This window comes from Taeniopygia guttata, chromosome 9 (genome assembly GCF_048771995.1).
Source record: "Taeniopygia guttata chromosome 9, bTaeGut7.mat, whole genome shotgun sequence".
NCBI classification, from domain to species: Eukaryota; Metazoa; Chordata; class Aves; order Passeriformes; family Estrildidae; genus Taeniopygia; species Taeniopygia guttata.
This window is the reverse complement of record NC_133034.1, coordinates 13,731,281-13,755,756: the sequence shown is the minus strand read 5'-3', so window position 1 is coordinate 13,755,756 and position 24,476 is coordinate 13,731,281. Positions and strand designations below refer to the sequence as shown.

General features: G+C 36.2%; 1 protein-coding gene across 21 annotated transcripts in view; it reads left to right on the top strand.

The window, feature by feature from the left end:
• Positions 1–24,476, top strand: part of DLG1 (discs large MAGUK scaffold protein 1) — a 142,136-nt gene that overhangs the window by 78,628 nt on the left and 39,032 nt on the right. For 11 of the 21 annotated variants that reach the window (XM_041718154.2, XM_041718150.2, XM_041718149.2 and 8 more), the window contains 7 exons: positions 9,350–9,442; positions 12,773–12,826; positions 15,250–15,300; positions 16,270–16,394; positions 17,486–17,655; positions 18,174–18,310; positions 19,731–19,875. In XM_041718154.2, coding sequence (XP_041574088.1) covers positions 9,350–9,442; positions 12,773–12,826; positions 15,250–15,300; positions 16,270–16,394; positions 17,486–17,655; positions 18,174–18,310; positions 19,731–19,875 — 775 coding nt within the window. The remainder of the gene's footprint in view (positions 1–9,349; positions 9,443–12,772; positions 12,827–15,249; positions 15,301–16,269; positions 16,395–17,485; positions 17,656–18,173; positions 18,311–19,730; positions 19,876–24,476) is intronic. The other 10 variants (XM_041718157.2, XM_041718155.2, XM_041718153.2 and 7 more) reach the window with 1 other exon arrangement.

Genomic DNA, 24,476 nt, shown 5'->3' with positions numbered 1-24,476 from the left:
AACCCAACAACACAAAATCAAGCAACCAGATAACCCCTACAGTTTAGAATATCTAGCATGCTAATGGTGCATCTTTAAAATAGTCTGCTCACATAGATAAGATTTTCAAGAGCCGTGGTTCACTCTGAAAAAGGTGAGAGCTAAAACATCACAGGCATTCAGACTAGTCCTTTTAATCCACAAGGCCTGGGTCTTTTCCTTTCAGAGATTCAAAAACCTTTCATATCTTCGTTACAGTACTTACCTGAACTGATGTTACAGCTCCAAGGTGACCTTGCCTGTCCTCAAAATCTCATTGTTAAACCATTGTGTACTAACTTACCCTTTCTGACAGGCTTCAGACCCAGCTTCTTTGTTGCTGTGCTTTCTGTCCAAACTCTCTTTGGAGAGACCTGGCTATCATCCAGGTGGAGGTCTAGGGGTTTTATTCCTTTATCCTTGGGACACCATGGTAATCAGTCTTTGCTCTGCCATGGCAAGGTACAACAAGAGCCCCTGAAAGGGGCAGGAGTCAGTAACACAAATCAGAAACCCAAAGTTATCTTTGCATCAGTGCAGAATGTTAGGAAGCCTTAATCCTAACCACCCATGGGTTGCTGTCATCCTGATTAAGCTTATAATTTCCCTGGTCAGGTAAGAGTGAATTGTTCTTCTGTTAATGGTATTGCCTTGTTTGGCAGTTCTGCTTCCCATTCTGTGTATTCAGCATATTTTGCTCTCTAGACTGGTTTAGCAACAATGACAGGACTCCTGCCTGGCCTGAGTTAGGGCTTGTGCAGTTCTCAAAATTCAGATATATTCTTCAATACTTGACTTGAAACATAATTGCTTATGTTCAGATAGTGCTACATGGTTTAAGGTCTTGTGAGACTTGATAATTTTGATTTGATTTCTTTGGAGCTCCAAAGTTGGGGGTGTAGGAAAGTACTTGTGTTATGTTTCATTTTCAAATGCTCTTGAAGCTACATTTTGTTTAAAGTAGTGCAGGAATACACTCAGGAAAAACATGCATGTCTTTAAATTTATAGCTTAGCAGCACAAATCACTGACATTGTGGTACTAAGGACCTGCTAGGCCACAGGCTGGCACTGACTGAGGGAGCAATAGGACAGAGATAGTGGATGTATTTAGTGCTAGCTGTGTGTTCAGAGTTAGATCCTCTGGGCAGCACACTTGGATAGCATGGATTGGGAATGAGCATGAGTGGCAGTTGTGCTTTATTCTTGTCGCTGTCAGAATCCATGAAACAGTCTATAAATCCCTGAAGGTATTTTGAGATGAGTATTGACTTTTGTGATTTTGAGGAAGATGGATGCAAAGTTCTGAAAATAGCACACTTCACTAGTGACGTGTCCTGTGGCATTCTAGGATGCAGTTCAGAGAAAAGATACAAAACTACACTGCCAGACCTTAGCCTATATATCTCTAGAAAGGATCTATGCCTTTTAAATTCAGATTTGTCAGTGGGTATTGGATCAAAATTGTTTCTTACCACTTTTAAACTTTTGTGCCCTTTGGAAGATATTTTATTTCCTCCTTTCAAGAAGAGATGATGAATATGGACTTGTTTCCATCAGTCAAGTCATATTAACAGAAGCTACTGATTTTATAATATCTGCTCGAAGGCAGTGGGAAGAGTGAAGTACAAAATTATTTTTGGATTATTCTTCCGGCTATTAGAATTGCTTTTTGAAGTCATGAAAGTTGGTCATCAAAGATTTAAAAAAGACCTTTGCAGAAGACATGGCTGGTGAAATATTGGTACTATTTTCCCTTTCTATGAGTATTGTTGTTACTCAGCTGTTGAGTGGGTGGTAGAGAATGTGGAAAGAAAATGATTCTTGAAGAAAAACTACTTATAGAAGATTGCTGGTACTTTAACAGATTGCTGCAAAGTGTGCACTGTATATTTGATGCAGTAATTTAAAGAATAAAATATTGATGATTCAGCTTTGTGTTAGCAACAAATTGTTCAGAGTTGGTATTTAATATGAAAGCACAACCTGATCATGAAGTCCCTCTGGTTATGAAAAATCACTTAGCGCTTGATATTGGAGTAGAGCAGCTTATGCTAGTAATTAAAGCAGTCTGTGGAGAACACTTGCTTTCTGCAGTCAAAAGATCTGCCAAACCTGTGCAGCTTCAGTTACACAACTATGTTTTCTGGCTTTGGGTTGTGCATGTGTCCCACTGCTTTGCAATGATGTCTAAGTTTTAGCTTTTATATTTTTCAGATTTTGTACTGCATTAGTATATAACTCTGAACTTTGTATAAAGTGTTAACAAATTCTTCTCACAGTTTTGTTAGACAAAACAATCTTTTTTCAGCCTGAGAACCAAGGACACCTTGCAGCTTCAGGCCCAAAATCTATAAACAGGGAATTGAGGAGAGCAGTCTGGGAGGATGGGACTTCATACCCTGAAGCTGTAATTGGGCAATTAACCCCAGTATGGAAATGGACCAAAACTTATAAAAGTGTGAAAACTCTTGGTCTGGTGTCCATGTTGGGTGTAGCCTTGGCTGGGCTCTAGTACTGCCCAAGGTGCATCCTTTGAAGGCCTTTAAATAAATCCCTACTTTATTCCTTTAACACTGTCTAGCCTCCGTCCCAGGTAGCCTCTCTAGACATCAGCAAGATTTTTTTATTCTACCAGTGTGACTCCAAGGCAGACTCTGCCTTACCTCTCATGTGAATATAATTCAGATTGAGGGATCCCCATATCTCTCAAATTAATCAGATTAATCTCTTTTAATAACATTCTTCTTGTCTTTCTCTTTTTTTTTTTTTTTTTGGTTATATTTTCATTTTCTATACACGATTGTTCTATATACACATTACTACACTTTGATTATGCTGTAGGCACTTTCTGTACTGGCATACCACTGAAATTTCAATGCACCCTGAGCTTTTTCACTGGACAGTCTCAAGGCACACTATGCAGCATGGATTAGGTATTTTACCTGTACCTCTTGTTCCTTGACTGTATTTTGGTGCTTGGACTGTTGCTTTTGGAACTACGATTGCCTTCAAGTTTTTGTTTTCTTTTAATTGTTGATGCCTTATTGATATCACCTCAGAGACCAAAAGCAGGATGACTGCCAGAAAAAAAAAAATCACGTCATCACACCCTTAGCAGTTTTCTGCTGCATAATGTTCCTTCTTTTGCCACTGAAATCATAAGGTCTGAAAGCACACTGCAGATATGTGAATTCCTTTGCCTCATCTTTTGCATTGTCTTCCCCTTTTCTGCTTGGAGGAGGATATAGGAAGCCATACAGCTGAGTTTGCAAGAATGTGGTATTCAGCATCTCTTCCCCTTGCCCTCACTTTTCTTACTTAGTGCTCTTAAAAGCTAATTTATTTTTGTTCTAGTCAACATACAACTTGCTCTATGTTTTTTCAACAAAGTTGATGTGTCCAGGAATAAAATGTTCCTTTTGAATCTGAAACATCATGTGTTTTGGGATTTATTATGTATGCAAGACAAAAGCCTTATACTCCAAGCCCCTCTTTGGCTTCTTTTCTACATTCTAATGTAATAGACATTAATATTGTCTAATAGTAATTAGACAGTGTCATGCTCGGTACTGATATGGAAGTAAAATGGATGGTATAAATGCATCCTACTAAACCTCAAGCAGTCTTGAATGTCTCTGGAAAATAAGTGGTTTTGGTCTATAAAAGCTGCCATTTAGCAGGCTGTTGGCAGAGGATACTGATACAGGGCCTTCAGCACAAGACAGCTCCATCCAAGTAATCCCTGCAGGCTGAAGACTGTGCCTCAGAGCTGCTCAGTATTAATGCATCTGTGGACATTTCTCAAAGGAGAAAGAGTTATCATGTGCTGGTTTTAAACTATTTGCTTCATGCACATTCACAGCATGCTTATCTTCATCTCTGCCTTTGCCCTTCAGTATCAAAACCCACAGGCTCCTGGGCTCTCTGGAACAGAGCAACCTGGGTGCACCTGCCCACGTGTATTAGGGGGATCCAGTCCTCCAGCTCCTGAATGCTTCACAGGCCAAAGTCATCCTTGTGTGCCTGCACAAGTCTGAGAGTATTGGTATGGCCAACACATTTCTGGTTTCCTGTGACTGACCAGGAACATTTCTTTCTCTGCATTATAAATATTGCATTAATGAAACATTCAGCAGCTCTTGATTACATCCTTTCTGGATAGAAGATGAGACATGGCAGCTCTTGGTGATTAGAGAAGCATCTGTCAGTACCTATTTATCTCTTAATATTCATGCTATGAATAACTGGAAATGTTTGTACTTAGGTCTGTATGTCTGTTCTTTATTCGGCATGTAAAAATTCTGCTGACTTATTATTTAAATATTCACATTTGCTGTAGGAAGGTGTAATGTGAGATGGAGAATAGCCATGTTTTAATTCTGTGAACTGATGAAACCTCTCCATGTTATCTAAATATAGTACAGCTGACCTAATCAAGTTGTTTCCTGTGAGCTGGTGTCCTTCATTCTCACCATACCACCAGAAATTCAGATCCACAGCATATTCCTAGAACAGACGCACTGGGCAAGAGGCAGGTGGTGCACACTGTGCAGATGCTGGATTTGTGTACCTGCTGAGAAGACTCTGTGGTCACTGATTTGACCCCACTTCTTTCCTCTGTGAGGCTGGGAATATTGGTGCATTTAGCTGTCAATTTTCATACAGATGCTGGGAAATGACCTTTGACCCTCCCCTTTTTCTAAAATGTAAAATAGACTGCTAAAGTTAAATATTCAACAATGTGATTAAATCAAACTATTTCCTCCTTTTGTACTTCTTTGGGGGAATGGGGGAAGGATTAATTTTGGAGCATTTTTTGTTTTGAATATCGGAATAAAAATGTAATAGATCCTTTAATGCTAAGGATGCAGAGATCATGCATCCTTAGCATTAAAAATTGAATGAATAATAAAAAACTAATTTAAGTATAATTTAAATATTCATTTCAATATCTTAAATTAAAAAAAAAAATTAAACAGTATGTGCCTGAAAGTTGTGATTTCACAGTGCTGCTGCATTTCAGGGAAATACAACTCTTAAAATTATTAACACAAAGTAATTTTTCTTATGGTATTAAAAATAATGTTTGACATTTTAATGTTGAAATCTTGTACAATATATCTGCCTATTCACAATTCATATACTTTCTATCATAAACATCTTGTAAATACATTAATTTTCTGCCCCCATGAAGCATTCAGAAGAGCAGAAGGATTAAAAAAAATTCTAGATGTAAGCCTTTGAGAACTTTTGAGGTGGTAAAATGGAGAAGCGTTTGTAGGTGGTTATGGGAGAAATAGCCTTTTGTAGCTTCTTTATAATAGTCAGATGACTTTTGCTCTCTATTCAATAATTTGTGCATTGCATTGATTATTTGTGCCCAGCAAATTGACTGTTGTGTGGTGGTTCAATGGTGCTCTTTAAATAGAGTGAGGGAGCACATAACATGCAGACCTAGCTAATGCAGAGCATGTAGGGTTTCTTCCTGTGACCATCATCTAGAAAACATATTTTTAACTTCCTTGGGAAGAAATATTTTCATTTATTTTCCCTCCATATTTTGGCTGGGGGTTTGGTGGGGGGTTATTTCCCATTTGGGGTTGTTTTTTGGGGTTTTTTTGGTTGGTTCCCCCCCCCCCCCCCCCAAAAAAAAAGGACTCTTAGTGTCGTGACTTTGATGAGTACTCATGGTGGTGAGATGGGAACGCTCAAGCGCTCTGATGTGATGAGGAGCCCAAGAATGGAAATGCACGAAGCTGCTCACCTGCAGCCAAAGCAGCTGCTGCGGCACCCGCAGTGGGCACCGAGCGCTCGGGCACCGTTCAGTTCCTGCACGCTGCCAGCGTCTGCCAAACACAGAGGGAAATTTGTAAACCTACGGGACAGTGTGAAAAAGAGCCCTACAAAAAGCACAGCGAAAGTAAAAGCTGCCAGTGGTTGGGTGTCTGATGGCTCGTGCTCTAATTGCTCTTTAGGAAAGGTAGGTGTTGCACTGTGTGTTTGGAGATGTGCATTTTTGTACAAAGCATGTTGCATTGTTTTCTTTCTGTAGTTTTATTCCTGCTTTTTAAATGACTTTCTTACTTTCTTACTAACTTTTATTTTGTATTTTATTGATAGAAATCAAAGTAGCAATTATAGAAATCAGATGGGCTAAGGAATAGTTGTTCTCATGTTTTCTTTCCAGTGAAGATTGCTGTACTTTATGCAATATGGGAGTTTACAATCATTTCTTGAAAGCAAGGAAAGTTTAGTTTGCTTGATATTTGCTCTCCAAAGTGTATCTTTTTGTTGTTTACTAAGAACAGTGTTACAGAATTTGCTGGCTTAGTTGGTCTCCTTGAGGATGTGTATGGTGCTCTGATTTACCTATGTATTAGATGTTATTTCCTCACTGAAGGACTTACTGCATGTGGGTTAAACACAAGAAAATGTATGTGTTCTGACTTTTCTTAACATCTGGATGTAATGTTAGATTTGGAGGCACTCAGTTGATCACTTAAAGGTATTAGCTTTTGTAAACATGTCACTTAAATGATTTTTTAAAACATAAATTTTAAAGTCCATCATTATACTTTGATAAATATCAAGTAATTTTTTAATACTGATGTAGAGTATTAATAATATTTAATACTAATATTTAATACTGTTGTAGAATATTGTTACAGAATGACTTTTCACTGGAGGTGTTAGCATATTTATTTAGGCTTGCAGATCTGTTCAAGTGAGTTATATTTCAAGTCATGCATTCCTACATATAATAATGTATCATAATTGTATACTGTAGTTCATATGTATTCAAAAGATGGCTTTTAATTGGCCTGCTACTTTCTTTCTATTTTATATTGGTTTGATTCTGTTTAAACCAGAATCATTAAATGCTTTATTCAGATGTCTTTATTGAAAGTTATTTTGAGAATAAGATTTTATTTGTCAGAATACTTCAGTGTATATTTGGAGAATTCCTAAAATTACAAATGTTTCTTAAAAATTCCTGGACAGCAGCGTGTTGAGATGACATCCTGGGATTTTATTCAGGTGCTGTCACAGTCACCTGTATTGTATAGTCATTTGCACACTTATTGTGTGTCTTAATAAAATAAAATCATTGTTCTTCTGCTATAAGGAAGTTCTAGATTCTCTTTATCTAATGATTGAAAATCTTTTAATTTCTTGCATTGTCCTTCATTTTGATTGCCACTGTGCCTGCATCAGTTCAATGTATTCAATGAAACCTTCCAGTGAAGACAGTCTTGCCTTCATTTGGATTTGCACATGCTTTGAAAGGGTTGCCAGTGTTGTTGCCTCTTGCCTCATCCACATGGTACTGGAGGAGGCTCTACAGGAAAACTGCCAGGATGCTTGGAGGAGCAGGGAACTTAAGGTTTAGTAGATCCTAAACCAGCAGCACAAAGGGAAAATACAATGACATTATGAATAATTTATGAGACTGGGCCCTGGAAGAATTAAAGGACCATAAACAGTCAGTTTTAAAATAATAAGGGTAAAATGTGGAACTGGTTGCGGGAGGGTTTTTGAAGCACTTGGGGATGAGAGATCCATAGAGAGGAATTATGAATTGAGGAAAGAAAGGAAGCAGGAAAATATAGCTGACATTTGGTGCAAAGAGAGGGGTGCAGGTTGTTCGGCTCATAAGGAAATCCATTACAAAATGTTTGGGTTTTTTTGCCAGGTGGAAGGTCAGGGAAGTGAATGGTCAGGATCTCAGAACAATTCAATTCTGTGTAAACCTTCTCTTACTGCAGGAGTGTAACTGTAAAGCTAATGCTTAGCTGTTCTGCCTTAGTGTTGTCTTGTATTTTGGTATGCAGTATATCTGAAATTTTGGTTAATAGAATTTTTAGTGTGTACCTACATAGAAAGCCACTTACTTTGGAACAAGGCAGACTTAAAGGGGGGACTCATTTTTTGCATGGGTTGGGCCAAGTGGTTGCTTGAGCTGTTTACTTTGATCTGTCATCTAAAGCCTGTTTTGTTATTTCAGTACTACAGGTTTATTGCAGTGAACGTTTCCTGCATCCTTTGCAAAAGGCATATTAAGATTTTTCCAGGCCAATTTAGATTCTACCCTGCCTTCCTTTTTTTAAGCACTTGAAATACTCTGCTTTAGTCTGTAGCTGTAAGAATGCTTTAGTGACATTAGGATTTACTGTCAATATACCAAATATATTTTGTTCTTGAATCTTTCAGTAATTGCAATGTTTTTCACCAGCTTTCATTTTGGGAGGATTGACTTTGAACTAAAAAAACCCTGTAGAAATACCATATGTACATTTAATATGTGTTGCTGTTCTTGGACTCTTAATGCAAATAGCATTATTTGCTATCACTGTTTAATTTGGTGGCTGCTGTTGATGTATGCCGCTTTGTATTTTAAGATATCTCAAACTTTAAAAATGTTTAATACTCTCTTATGTTCTGGGGTTTTTGTTTACTTTCGGGATTTAGTATTTTCTTTTGTCATTATGCTTCATTATTTTTGAAGATCACAATAATGTCTTGGAACATCTAAATTACAAGAGCTTTGATCTGCTGTTCAGCTTGTAATGTTGATGATAGTTGCCAGCAGTTTGTGTTGCTGACAGCTTGTTGACAGCCAGTGTGTGAACATCTCAAAGATATTTGAGTAAATGTTTTGCTCAAAATGCAGTTTGGGATCTTATTCCTGTGCAGCTTAAGTGCCAGTAGGTTTCCTGGTTATTAATTTATTGAAGATTCCTAAGACCGAAATTGTCCTAGTCTGCAGATGTTTGGTAAAGCTGTGTGAAGATCTATGAGAGATAAATTGAATTTATTTTAGCACATTCCACCCATTTGACTAATAGGTTTTCTTTGATTTTTGCTAAGTTTAGAAACCATAAGGTACTTCTGATTTCTTCTCTTTATCAGAGAGGAATATTAGCTTTTTTGAGTGCTATTAACTTCAGCCCATTTCCCTGCTTTTGCACTCTGTTGTATCTTGGTGAAGGGATTCTGTTGTGAAACCAGCTCACAAAAAGCCTGAGTCTGTTCACTGACCTGAGCAGGTTTTTTGTTGGACCCAGAAGTGTCAGTGCTGCAAGGGGAGTGCCTTGGTGTATGACATAACCCACCTGGGCATGTCCAGCTGCTTTGGGCTCCTCACCAGTGCTGGGGATGTGCTGCCATGAGCAGTGTGGGTCACAGGGATTGTCCGTATTGTAGTTACTCTCCAAATCCATGTGAACTGTGCTAGTTGTTTATGCTGTTACATTTGAGTCTTGTTTGTTTTAAACTGTTTTTTTTTTAAAAGTTTTCCTTATTTTTGACATTTTGTTGGTGATTTTTAGCCCACAGAAGCTGTTCCTTCCTCTTCTCCCATTGTCCCTGTGATCCCTGTCCCACCAGTCCCTGCTGAGACCATCCCATCCACCATACCACAGGTTTTTATTCTGTTTTGTTTTGTTTTATTAAACTTGTTCAACTTTTATTTCTTTAATTTGTTTAGTTGCTTTGTTGAAATACGGCTTTTGCTACTCCATACTCAGTTTTGAGGTGAACTGTTAAATACATTACAATTTCACCCTAACTTTTATACAGCTTTTAGTATATTAAAATATTTATATTTGCATATAAAAGTGACTAGTAAGTTGTGAAAAAACTAACGAAAACATAACCAAAAGAATTGAAAGAACCAATAGGATATTTTGTGTTCACATAATAACTTTAGAGCCATTTCACCTGTACTAAAGTGTTATTGCTTGATTTATTTATAAAGAAAATGTTTTCTCATCTCCTATAAATACTTCATACATGTCTTTCTTTGGTTGCACTTGCATGGTGTTTCTCATGTTCCCTACCCATTTATTGGTATTACTGTTTGGGGGGACATTTAGAATACAAGAGATCTTTTGACCTGTCCCTTCCTAACATATTTGACTCATAAAATGTTTCCCTTTTGAACCTTCATCCTTTAGGTCCCATAATGTCCACATAACCCCCAAAGGAAAAACCAAACCCTCTCATGACAAGTGAAGGCAGTAACATGAGTTAATGTTAATATCTCCCATGTAGTTTGGAATATGTGCCCACAGCATGGCAAGCTATGCAACAACCCGGGATAGCCAGCAGTTACATTTATGCAAATAGATTGTCATTCTGCTCTTAGTTTTTTATAACTTTGCTGCAACTTTCAGTGCAGAAATCTGAAATGATAAGTGCACACCTTCTGAAAAGATGGGTCAGTTTTTGGAATTGTTTGGTGACAGATATTTATTAACTTTAAAAGGAAGTTAAGATATCCAGAATATTACTTGAACATTTTTGTAGTATGGACATCAGGTATTTTTCTTAATTTTTACTTTTAGACTACTTGACTAAACTTGCAACACGTGGTAATCTTTGTCTTTGCTGAGTTTTTATTTTTTGCATAATCCGTAATTAGCAAAGCTTTTTGCAGTTGCCTGTTTTATAGTGCAATTTCCAGTAGATGTGTGTTTATTTGAATCTCTCACCTGTACTTCTTCCACCAGGAAGACTAGAAATTTGATTAGTTTTAGAAATATTCCCTTCTAATAGGGGGATTCTGCCCACATCAAAATTTGAGGTGGACAGGCCAGTGCAACCATGTCCAGATAGTACCTTTGGAAAGCCTGGCACAACTTTTTTCAATCGGCATTGAAAAAGATGGTAAATTGCTCTTGCTTGATGGAGAGTTTGGATAAATATAGGAGTGTTAGAAACAATCATTTAACTTACAAAAGGGGTTTTATATTGGTTGGCTGATTTGTATCTCAAACATACTGCTCACCAAAGCTCACCTACTTACAGCAATTTTGCTTGTAGTTGTCTTTTTTTTTTTTTTAACATGAAAACACGAACACTTGTGTGCCTCAAAAATAAAAATCATGGGGAACCAGCTTTCACTGTCACTGTGTATGTTGAATATAATTGGATGTTACAGAATCCTAATAGTAAATAAAAATACATTCCAAAATGGAGTGAAAAGAACATTACTGAGCAATTAAACCTTGCTTTTTTTCTGAGCAAAACCATAAAAACATATGGTTATCTATATTTATTATAACATTAACAGTAAATTATGGTGATGAATAATAGATTGGGATTTTTAGTACAGGATCTTGATTTTAATTTACTCTTATTTTAATAGAACCTACACTTGATTAAGAAGCAGAAAAGGAAATTTAACTTAGTGGAAGAAAATGGTTGTGAAGGATAGTGTTGTTTTGTCAGAGATTTTTATTGTGACATTAATAACTAGTGCTTAATGTCTTTACTGCATGAAATGTGCCAATGCTTCTACTGAGAGAATTGCTGGGTGAGAAAGGCTTTTGATTGCATATTGACAGTCATATGTGTCATCCTTTTTGTTTCCTCTTACATTTAATTGTCTGCTCTGTTAATGTGTGTTAATAAGAACTAAAATCCCACCTGATTTTAGTTCTTATTAAATAACACAGGCTTAATTTCTGACACTTGATAGCAGATTGATGGCTCCTGTCTAATGATGGGAGATTATTCATCTCAGCCTTTTGAAAGGCGCTTCTGAGTCATCACTTCTGATGTTTGGGAGCTTTTAAAATCATAAATTCTCAGAAGTATTTTTCTGTCATAGTAATGAAACAAAAATGCAGAATAATGAAGCAAAAATGCAGAATATGGTTACTGCAATTGTCATGTCTTTGAAGGTCTTAACTTTACTGTTGCATGAGTTTAATACTGGCTTCTTTTGCAGCCTATTAAACTATCCCTAAATTTATTTCCACACACATATGTTCCTAGGAGATTGAAAAAATCAATGTCTTAATTTTAAAGATAATTTATTTTCATACATATTAAAACCCCCCTCAAATTCATTAAAGCAATAAGGAGATTAACTTTGTTTAGTGCCACTGAACTTAATAACTAACAGTATTTGGAATCTGGAATATATCTGGACACTGTTTATTTGGCTTATGTTCCTAGAGCAGGCTAGATGCTTTCTATTTGAAAGGCAGATAATTGGTGGATAATTGGGAAAAATCTGTTTATTTGGAAACATTTCAGAGAAATGCCATCAGTTCCTATGGATTTTCTTTTAGTTGAAACCACATTTTCCTCAGAAAAATTTTCAGTGTATGATACCAGAAGTGTAAACTTACTCTACTGGTTCCTGGCTTGTAAAAATGCTAATATTATTTCAGCTTTCTGTGGCAATAATCTCGGACTGCTTATGCTTGTTAATCCTTAACAGTTTTCTGATGGAAGCCCATGCTGCTGTGGGGCAAATGAATGTCTGCTGTGGGTTTGCTTTTGCAAGTCAGTTTTGCAGGTTAAGTTGCATTTCTGCAGGTTTCCATTTTGCAGTTTGTGAAGGGGATGTTTCACTGTTCCTGATGGGAAGAAAGGGAAATCAAATCCTCTTAAAATTGCTTTTGAGATAGTGAGTGGTAAAACAACCTCTGCATATCATACCACAAGTACTGGGGCAACTGGCATCATGTCAAATGATAGCATGACTCAGGTTTTCTTTTGAAAAACAAGGTAATAAATGACAGAACTTAGGAAGTCTGAGATCATATTTAATATCTAATGGTGTGGTTTTATTTGTTCAGGATAGTAACAGATGTTTTAGAAGGTCAGTTTTGAGATTCTCAAGGTCAGGCTACCTTTTAACAGAACCTTGAGAAAGCCAGCAAGCTAAATGCTGTAAAATTATCATCAGTAGTGCATTTTCTTATGCAGTGTAATTTTTTTCCCTTTCATTTTTAAAGGCAAATCCCCCTCCAGTGCTGGTGAATACAGATTCTTTGGAGACTTCAACATATGTAAGTGTACAGTTGCTTTCAATTATAACTTTAAATTATGCTTTATGAATGTAGTTGGGTACAACTGTTGTTGTTTAAGACCTATTTTATCTCTCTGATGGTGCTTGATTTTGTCAGCTCTCATGATGGTTATTTAAACTCCGTAAATAGCTGTTTTGCAAAAAAAAAAAAAGTTGTAGAATGCAGATAGGAATTTTTCTTTCTACCAGTGTATGACAGTGGAAAACACAATTGAGGTTCAGTGTTCAGAGAACAATTTGTTTCTTCAACTGTGCAGGCAGATACTTTAATATTTAATGTGCCAATTCTGTTGCACTTCTCATAAAGACATTTCTTCATGAAGTGGCTATACTTAAAGTTTCAGTGCTATAAACATTCATAAAAATTAGTTGCTTCTATTTGAAAAATTAAGGTAATAAGTGTAGTTATGTGAAGGCTGAGCTGTTCATTTGTCAGGCATAATTACAACATTTACATACAAAGTCCTTCATCCAGGGGAAGGCCTTGGAAATAAAACTTAGCTTAGTGGGTGTGAGATCCCTTTAAAACTTGGAAAAGATAGACTAGGTCAGTGATTTTTATCATGTGATGTATCCTTGTTCCTGTCTCTGCTAATGTTTGGTTTGTTAGATGAATAAATTCAAAGGTAATTTTTCAAAAAGAGAGTATAGAACTGAGCTAAAGGAGAAGATAAAAACAGCGGAGGTTTTTGTTTGCTTCTGTTTATCTAGATGATATTTTAAATTGGATTACAGAGCTTTGTGCATGGAAATAAGAGACTGGTTTAACATATTAGGATTGGCTTTGTTTGTTGTGATTGCAATGAATAGTGAAATCATTAATCGTCCTTGTTATTTATCTAATAAGAAAAGAAAAGAGCACTGCACACTGATCAATCGTCATGAACCTTTTGCAGGTACTGTAATGCTGGATGACTGCTTCAGTTAGCACATGTTGTCATTCCTGTAGATAATAGCTCAAGGACTAAGCTGCCATCAAAACTTCTTGATCACAGTGGCTTCTTTTGTGTTGGTGTAGCAATAGATCCAGTTTCATGTATTCAGAAGGTCAGGACCTCATCCCTTTTTAATAGAGAAATATCATGTGTTAAAACCACCCTATCTTTTCCACTGAACAAACCGTTAAGGACATAATCATTTTTGAGGTACTTTGCAAAGATGATAATCTGTTATGTGTGGAATGGATATGGCTTCTATTGTAAGGAGATATACTTCGGGAATGAGGGATAAAAGAGCTTGATATCAGACAGCCTGCAAAAGTCATGGCATTGCCAGATTTTAGAGCATTTAAAAATGTTAAATAAACATAGGAGGAAGGACGTAACTTGATCTTAATTTTATGTGAGGTGAATTAAATTCCCTTTTTAAAGTCTGCGCTAGAAAGCGGTCAGATTTTAAAATGCTTTCTTCTATATGTGATTTTATCTTTAGTGTGTTAAGACTACAGAAGTCTTTTCAGATATTCTATATCTTAAGGGTAGACAAGGTCCTTTGTGAAGTAATAGTATAAATGTTATTTCTTACCATCTTAAATATTTCATCCTAAAAGGCTAGAAATAGTGAGTTGTCTGTAGCTGCTGTAGATAATTGTGGAGGAAAGAATTTGAGTTCCAAGATAGCTTGGAAAAAAGCTTACTCTTGAATATTAAATATGATTGAGAATTTGTTATTCAATTTATTTTGGTTAGTGTTGGTATTTTTTTTGATTCAGGTATTTGATTCTTTCCTTGTTCACTAGGTGGCAAAGAATGTGGTTATCCTTTTTAACCAGAGGATGACAAGGATTTCAGGATTTCTAGGGTTTCAGTTTTTCATCAAGCTTTATAAAGAATTCTTCTAAACTCTTCTTCTCTTTTTGTCCCTATTTTAAATTACTGAAATTTACTATATATGTAGCATGATAAATAGTAGTATAAACAATTGTTAAATATTACTTTAGAAGGATCTTGTCTATTTCTCATAAGAAGGTTATATAAAGCATCAATCTTTGATTTTTCTCTGCTCAGTGTGGAACAACAGTAGGAAAATGCTGCTCTGTTCTTCCTTACAGTTCTTCTACCCCACATTCTCTTTTTTTTTCCTCAGTTTCAGGTTGCTGTATAGCCTGAGGGACATCTGAGGATCTCCAGAGCACTTTTTCTTTCTGGCAATCAGAAGCAGAGGGCCTTTGCCCTACAGTAGTTGTGTAGAACAGTCTGCTCTCTGAACAGGCAACTTTTAAACTTGTAAAAAAAGATTGTCTGATTCATAAATACAGAATGGTGTGAAAATCACATGTCCCCTCTGAGCCCAGTGGTCACTATGAATCAGCTGATATTTGATGGGAGTGAAATTCCAGACAAGCAAAATGGGTTGTATAAAGTGTAGAATTCTCTGTAAGTCTCACCTCTCTTTTTTTTATAGGTCAATGGCACCGATGCAGATTATGAGTATGAAGAAATTACTCTTGAAAGGGTAACATGCTAAATGTCATCTGTACTCTGTTTGAAATGGAATTTATGATATTTTAATAGGAAAAATAGCAATCCAAACTAATTCTTACTCTTTTTTTTTTTTTTTTTTAATTTTAGGCAGATTTTTTAACCTAATAAAAAAAAGTATATTCAGTTGCTTAGCAGGAATTGAATTTATTAATATCCTTGATCATTGAGAGTGAAATGGGGGAATGATCTCTTCTAAAACATCCTGCATTTAATGTTCCTACCTAGACTTGTAGAGACTAACAGCACAGATTCTAATTTAATCTCCTGTATTGCAATTTTTTTTCATAGGCTTTTACTTATATACTATTAAGTTTTATATTGAGATGACAAGTGACACTTTGTCACGTGCATTTCTTTGTTAGGTTTTCTACGTTGAGATTTAGCTCAGTTCACTTGAGGTGCACCGTTAACAAAAAGACAGAAAGAAATTGTTTTGTCTAAAACCTGTGCAGTTCTGGTGGTTACTGAGAGGGTAAGGTCTTGCAGTTGATGGTAAGGGCAAGGAATCCTTGAAGAGAAAAATGTCAGTCTGAATCTCTTCATCTTTGGGAATATATTAGAGGTGGGACACAAGCTATTTAAGGGCTTTTCTCTGGAAAAAATAATGTTTCACTAGTACTTTAATGTCGAGCAAATATTTGTATGAATAATCTGAAATATCTATCACATTAGAAGATTTTATGTAGTTTATCAAGTTCAATGAGAAAGCTGTGGGGCTGGAACTATCTCTTATAGTTATACAAGGACTTACATTCTCCTTACATGTATGTAAGATGTAATTATTCTGATTTTCATAGAAGGAAGTTCTATATGCTTAAATTGTCTCTGAATAGTTTTGTTTTCAGTGAAAATTATATAGATTTGGTTCTGTAGTGTATTGAATACATCAAAATACTTCCCCCCCCAAGAAATAATTGGTTTTTTTCCCCTCTATCTTTAGGGAAATTCAGGACTTGGCTTTAGCATTGCAGGTGGTACAGACAACCCACATATTGGGGATGATGCAAGTATTTTCATTACCAAAATTATAGCTGGGGGTGCAGCTGCACAGGATGGAAGATTACGGTAGGATGAATTTCTGTCTTGGGTTTCTAAGTGCTGTTATTGTATTTTAAAAAGTGGATAGAAAATTTTCTGTTACTTTTAATAGTTTTATCCTCCTGCATTAAATGGTTAAATAGGTTTTCCTTACAGAAGTGTTTTGTAAATAATGAAGAATGTTTGAGTGAATCAATATGTGTCTCCCAAACTAATAATATCTGCAGTTTAGGAAAATTAAGTAAAATTTTTCTATTCTGTGGTATAAATTTATTATGACATATCTTTCATAGTCCTTAATTCAAGAAAAAGCCTAGACAGATAGGATGGGTTACTCTTCGTTATCCATATGTGGATTTTCTGATCCACAAGGTAGTTGAGTTTATTAACAACCCTTTTTTATGTTTGGTAATAATTCACGGTCTTAATTTTTCAAAGATAGCTGTCCACATTGATTGTAGGACTATTTTTTTCCCTCTTGTGTTGCCAAGAACTTGCCCCATCATTTCATGTGCAAATACCTGATGTATTATGGGTTTTAGTCCTAATGAGCTTAGTTCAAGGCTTCATTTTAGCTTGTTGGCCATTGTCAGAGGTACATCTGGCAGGACACGGTGACAGGTGGGCTGGCATTGCACTTAGTGTAATGAGGGCTCAGTGTCACTGCAGCAACATGTTAAATGGACTGGAAGGCCAGTACTTAAACTGCTTTTGAAAAGCAAGATTGACTTGTTCATATCATGGCTTAAAAGTAGTATGTTTTCATTGCGTGCCCTCTAGGTTTTGATTTTTTAAATTCTGTTTTATAACCATAAACTAAAGGTAATTTTTGCAAACATCTGTTCAAAACACTGTCAAAATGAGGTACATCTGATAAAGTGCCCTCTTCAGCCATGAATTAAATATTCCTCTTAAATGTTTTCCAGTGATCCTTGATTTATTTTTAAGCACTAATAATTAATTTTAGAACATTGTCTTGAATGAGTAGAATTTTGGAAATAAACCTCTGTATTTTAATGCATTAACATGTATGTTAGTGTATTATAGATAAAATACCAGGCTCCTGATGTGTGCACTCTGCTGTAACACAACAGCTGAGCATGACTGTTTCTCTCCAGGGTTAACGATTGTATCCTGCGAGTAAATGAGGTGGATGTTCGGGATGTGACACACAGCAAAGCAGTGGAAGCATTGAAAGAAGCGGGATCAATTGTACGATTGTATGTCAAAAGAAGAAAACCAGTCACAGAAAAAATAGTGGAAATCAAACTTGTGAAAGGCCCCAAAGGTACTTTGGAAATCTAAAGTTTCTGTTTCGTGAGAAGGATAGAATTAAAATTGTTCTTGTAGAATGCCAAATTTTCCTTTAAATGATAAAAATGTTTCTGATTATATCTAGTAACTTTTAAGTACATTAAAATTGGAGTAAAATACTTAATTGGATTACCTAGTAAGGATGTTTGAGAGATTAAAAATAATTTAGGGAAATTAATTACTGGGCAATATGGCTATAAATATATAGATGCTTATAGCATGGTGATGCTTATAGCTCTGCTGTGACCATACGTCACAAAACATGTAGTAAATGATCTAGCTTTTGGTTTTCAGAATTTTGTAAGTGTTATGTCTTTTCTAGAGCTTTATTTTCTAGAAAATTATGGAGTTCACTTGAAAAGCATCAATTACTTCAGCCAGATCCTGATTATATATATTTGTGTTATATAAGGAGTGTTATTATTTATGTAAAAATTTAAATCCAATGGTTGCAAAAAAGGTTTCTTGAGTAATGTCTTTCTCTTCAACCAGGTCTTGGTTTCAGTATTGCTGGTGGTGTAGGAAATCAGCATATACCTGGAGACAACAGCATTTATGTAACCAAAATCATTGAAGGTGGGGCAGCACATAAAGATGGCAAACTTCAGATTGGAGACAAACTTTTAGCTGTAAGTAAGAGCTGCATTTTTTTAATGGTCATTCACTTTTAGACTCAATAGGGGCATGATTCAATTTGTGGTTAAGCTGCCTGGAAATCAGTGATAAAATTAAATCTGCATCATTCAACAGCATGTCATCAGGAAGTTTGAAATCTATTCCTCAGCCCAATATTCCATGCACAACCTGTATAAATCAGCATGTTTATTTCTGATGCCTGCTTTTATTTTTCTGGGGTCTGAGTGACAGAATTGGAAACAAACATAAAATGGGATTGTTTCTCTTCTGAAAATAGAAGAATGGAATGGAACTCCTTGTACTGGTGGCTGGCCAGCCTATAGCGAAGCTGCTGCATATATTGCATTTCAGTGTTTGAGACGCTTTTGAATGGCATTGTAGTTTTTTTAGAAGCTTAAAATAGCTTCAAAGTTAAATTTTTCTATGCACAATGTAAAACACCTTTCAACTTCCTGAAATTCAATCCACAAATTTTTTGTCCAGATAGAAAAATGAGAACCACAGGCATACATTGCAGAATGTATGCATTGCAGAATTTTCTGTCTCTGTGTTTAAATTGTACTGCAATTACCAAATACTGCAAAATTACTTTTCAGTCTTCAAGAGTAGTAGGAGTTAAAATCTATTAAAGAGATGTCAACAAAAGACTTTTAGAAAACTTGGAAACTTAAAGAATACAGATGCAAGAAGCAGAGTTTTCCCCCCACAACTAACAACTGGCAAAGCCTGGTTGTTCTTACACATGAAGTTAAATGATGAAAGTGTCTTTAGCCCCTTGGGTTCAGTGCAATACAAGCTTTATTTCCTTTGTTGTCTGGAATTATCTGCAGAAGTTTTTTCCCCTTTCACAATAAGGGATTTTTTAAATTAAGTGTTAGTGTTTCACTCTAATAGCTATAGTTGCTGTTTGTAGTTGAACTGGTTCTTGTTCCTTGGCATGTAAATCATTATTCTGGGACCTTCTCAAGTTTTGGCCCCTACTTTTTGACATCATGCCAGAATATATATTGTCCTGTTATAACGTCTGGAACATAATAATTATAATTATGTCACAACAGGTTGATGTGGGGTTTATTGTTATTAGAAGAAACTTCTCTCTGTGTAATGCTTGCAGTTACACACAGTATAAACGTGCACACTTACTACATTTTGAGTGTCCTATTTGTCCCATTAGGTCCCCAAAGTCACGTGTGCCTTCTTTACAATGTTGTGGTCAATACAGTTTATAATAATGTCTGATAGGAATACTTGTCCTTCTCATACTTAACAAGACATCTCTTATGTAATTTTATGTAACCAGGTATGTCTGTGGCATGTGAATCCTAATAAAGACTCTCAATGCCAGGGTTTCAGTGAGTGTCCTATGAAAACAGTAAGTTTTTCTGGGTTAAGAATGTTTGTTTTTCTCTTCAGGTCAACAGTGTTTGCTTAGAAGAAGTTACTCATGAAGAAGCAGTGACTGCCTTAAAAAACACATCTGACTTTGTTTATCTGAAGGTTGCAAAACCCACCAGCATGTTCATGAATGACAGTTATGCCCCTCCTGACATCACAAACTGTAAGTTCGTCTTATCTTTCTGATTTAATTAATTTTCCCTTTAAGGCATTAACATATTTAATTTTTTGTATTTTAACTTTAAAATACTTTTAGCTTTAAAAAATTATATGAGGCAAAAATGTGATATAAGTTGATTAATTAGGAAAATTATATACTATACAGAACAGCATCCTATAGCTCATATACTGAAAAGACAGCAGCAGCAGGGCTCCAGGTGTGGTTTTCTGACTGTCATGACCCAGTCCTAGAGACTCAGTGTTACTCCTCACTTGCTGATGAGTAAAAGGGCAGAGAACAAGTGTCTTGTGTTTTTGGGGTGTCGACAGTAGAAAGCAATGCGTTGAGAGGGTGTTCAGTGTCCTGTAAACTAAAGAGGTTGGTGATGCTCTGATGTTTTCCTGTTTTTCATGAACTTGCATATACATGAATAAGCTGAACTGGGAGGATGGGAAATTCTTGCTCTGGTGCCTGCCTGTGAATGTGTTAAAAAATTACATGTTAATGTATTTGAAATCTGACTTCAGTTTTTGACATAATTATTGACAATTTGAATGGAAAACCAGTGAATGTTGTATTAAAAAGTAGTTAAAAGAATTTCTTGTTGACATAAGGGTACTACTGACAAGAATATTTTCAAAATCTAACGTACAAATCCAGAAAGTTCTGGGTTGAAGTACAATGTAAAGAAATATTTGACTTGAGTAAACTTAAGAGGGTTATTACCATTTAGGGCTGGAGAAAGTGAAGAAAATGATATAATTGTATCTTTCCAAGACTGAATAGACTGACTTTTGTGGATGACCAATTTTGCTCATGTTGTCACATGAAATGATTCTTGGGGAGAATTATTTTAGGTATTGCTTTGTTTCCTGCCATTAGGTATTGCAATTGATATGTAGCACTGATCTCTTTAGGTACTACTTCATATGAAAAAAAGGAACACTTTGGGACTGACAGATGTAATTGAAAACAGTAGGCAAGGAACAACAAACTAAAGTGCAGTGCTACAAAGACTGAAGTACCCTTTAAGCCCATTATTTATTGGCAATAGCTACAGTATCTTGAAATCTATTTGTAAGCTGATTGAATTACAATTTGGAGCTAATTAGGTTTTATCTCCACTGTGTTATTAAAGGGATGCTCTTGAAGGCTCCATTCTTTGACATATCTAATTTTCAGCCTCCACTGACTCTTCCCCAGTTTTCTACTCATATATATTATGGTTGGAGAGCTGCCATTTTCCCTTACTGTATCTAGTTTGTTCAATAGCCTTTCCCACTGTTTCCTTGGAAAGTAGACTTCATGTTCTCTCTCCATATAACTAATATTTTCATATATTTCACCTAGAATTCATATTTTTTGGAAAAGAAATCTTATTTTTACCTGATGTTCCTGGTAATGTTGCAGTAATGCAGTTACACTGCAGTGGATTGGGATGTGACAAACAGAGGACTATCTCATCTCTTACTGCTGCACCTTGACTCAATCATTGGAATATTTACTTTGTTAATCTTTCGTGAGGTCAAAGACAAAACCTGTGCAAAGTTTGAGGGCAGGAAGGTAGAAAAGGAGCTGATTCCTGGTAATTTGCGCAGTGCTAATAAATCAATGACAGTGGCAAAGGTTGGTTGTTGGATCCCTTGTCATGCAGAGATATTAATTTCTCTCAAATGGTGGATGAACTGGAGACTCAGTTCATTGAAGGCAATTGCATCATAACATGGAGCCATAAGAGAGTGCCATCTTCAAGAGTCCCTTCTCACCCTGTCCAGCGGCTGGACAGATCAGGGAGGTTCTGTCAAGGGTAATCCCATATAACTGCCATGAGGATCTCCTCTGCCATCTTGCCATGAGTCCTTATTTCCCAGTGAGTGTGACCTGGTGTCACATCCATGACCAGAGATAAATGGCCTGGTCACACATGTAGGCTCCTTTTTTTCTCATTACCATCCTCCCTCTAGAGTTTCTCTCTTTTCTCTCCCTCTAAGGGTGATTTGAGAGATGGTGGCATTCTGTGCAGCCCAGTATCCCATCCTTTGTGGGAAGTGTATTTCTGTCCTTTTACTGAGAAGAGAAAAGCCAGTCTCCTGACCTTGTCATGTACCTCAGGCTCCAGCAGTGCTTCTGGGAACCTTTCCCCTCCAACTCAAGTATTCTGAAAAAAAAGCCATGGAAGTTTTTTCTCAGATTTCAGGCATCTTGTCTCTCTGTCTTTGTTCTTTAGTGACCCTTGACAAGATTTTTAGGCTATCTGTACTTTTGAGTCGATTTTCTGAGTTTTATTTCATTTAGTTACAGTTCCATTGAGTTCTCTATCTGAAGATACTATGTTTTTCACTGTTTCTGGTAGACCAAAGAACATTCCTCTGCAAAGTGCTGGATTCTTTGATGAAACTTGAGTCTGTTTCTTTTCCTTACAGCAGGAAAACCTTTTTTACCCAAGGCTCCATGAGCTTGTGTCTGTGTTGATCAAAGTGCAGCTGGCTGTTATTGCAGCTGATGAAGAGACTGAACCTACTGCTGGAACCCAAAGCAGACCTAAAGGTCTTGCTGAGGTGTTTAATGACTTAATTCCAGGAAATCACTTTAGTCTTTTCCTCAGTCTTTCACTTATGAAAAACAACTGCATGTTTTTGAGCAGCTAAATGATATTTTTCTAATACAGAGCAGAACAAAAGCTTTTCCAGTACCTCTCAGCATTTGCACATTTACAGTGGGAATGTCAAAGGCTGATTCTGCTTTTGCAACCAGAAAGCCTCTGCTTTCTGCAAGAAGCTGCAAGAAGATAGATCTCTACCAAAAAATGGTGGCACCTGTATATAGTATTTTATACTGCGTTTAGCAGAGCAGTATAGGGTTCAAGAGCTTTAGATTGGGGGTTCTGCAGTTCTTTTACCAGTTGGCAGCTATTAGAGAGGTATTTTCTAGGATCACCTGGATTGTGAGTCAGTGTTGAAAGAATTACCAGGGCTTCTTTCTTCTACTGATCTGCATCTGTTTTGAGACACGTATTTGCAATCCTCCTTCCTATGTCTGTCCATGAGAATCCCTTTACCATGTTCTTAGGAGTTCAGTCCTGCCCCATGTCTACTACAAGTAATGTAATCACTCTATTATATATGAACTGCTCACTTACAGAACCTTTGGGAGGGGTTTTTGTTTGCTTATTTTATGTCTGGTATTTTTGTTTGTTTTTTTAAATTCTCATTTTATCAGAAATATCTAAAAGCACAATGCACAGCACTTGGTACTGTGCAGAACATGCAATAGATTGCTTACTGTGCTAACTTCCCTGGACTTCGTAGTTTTTTCTTTGTGCTTTTGTGTGTTGGTATAGTATTTCCACCCTGCATTGAAAAATAAAATATTGGAAGGGAGGGAATAATCAGTTTCCTCACTAGGCATGAATGCCTTATTGTTTCTTAAATGGCCTAAGTACAGGAAGACAGGAATATGTGATAACAGTAAAAGACAATGAAGTTTTAATTTTATTGCCCATTTTAGAGATTATACTTGTGGTTGGTGTTCTCAGTTTACAGATAATAGGAAAACTATAGGAAATCATCCTTTTTTTCTTTTTGTCTAGGACTGAAATATGTTAAGGAGAGGGTGGATTTCGAAATGGAATTTCTTCTTAAGAGAGTCTGACTTTTTCTGTCAAAGCAAGTTGATTTTATGCATGCAGTTTTCTTTTCATCCAAAAGACAGCTCTTTTATGAGTTCCATCAGTAATAATATTTACCTGGAAATAGAAGTTTAGACCTCATTTAGGATTCAGAAAGTGATGGCTTGCCTTTTATTTCTGTCACGTTCCTCATGAATATGGTTCAGCTATAATATCCATGTGAAACAGTTTCAGGGAAGGTGCAGGCATGGTTCAGTGCAGAAACTCCACAGAGAGCAGCCTCTGTGCCTTGTATAGGTTTGCTTTCATAGCATTGAGAGGACCAGACTGTTCCAAGCAGTAGCATGTGTAAAATTTTATAAAGGATGCAGCCAGTGCTGTTGTGGAACTGTCCACAGGTCTGAAATAATAAACTGTTATATTGATCGATAGCTGACTTTTAGTCATAGGGTGAAAGGATGAAAAGTTTTAAAAATAAGGTCATATAATAGGTGGCGTGTATGCTTCTGAACACAGTGCAGTTAAAAGTTGCAGGAACCTGAAAAACAATCAAATGAGAAGTACTGTAAGTCAATAAATATAGAATTTGTATCTACTTTTTTTCTATAAAATATGCATCATTATGGCTACCATTGGCTTGTTAAAAGCAATTTCAAATTCATTTTGTGGAATGAGATAATTTAATGAAGGAACAGAATGTACAGAGCTGCTATACTGTGCAACAGTTTTTCAGGTTTTTAAATCAACACCCGTTTTCCTGTAGTTGGAAAAGAGCTCATAATGTCTTGCATTTAATTTTTTGTGCTTCAGCTTTAAAATTTTCTGAGAAAAACCAAAATAACTGTATTTGTGTGCATTTGTTTTAAGCAAAATGTGTGTACAATGCAATGTCAATAATAATGTTGCATTAAAAACAATTTTTTAAACTGAAAAGTAAATATTGCAATATGGTTTGGTAATTATTGTGAAAATCTGC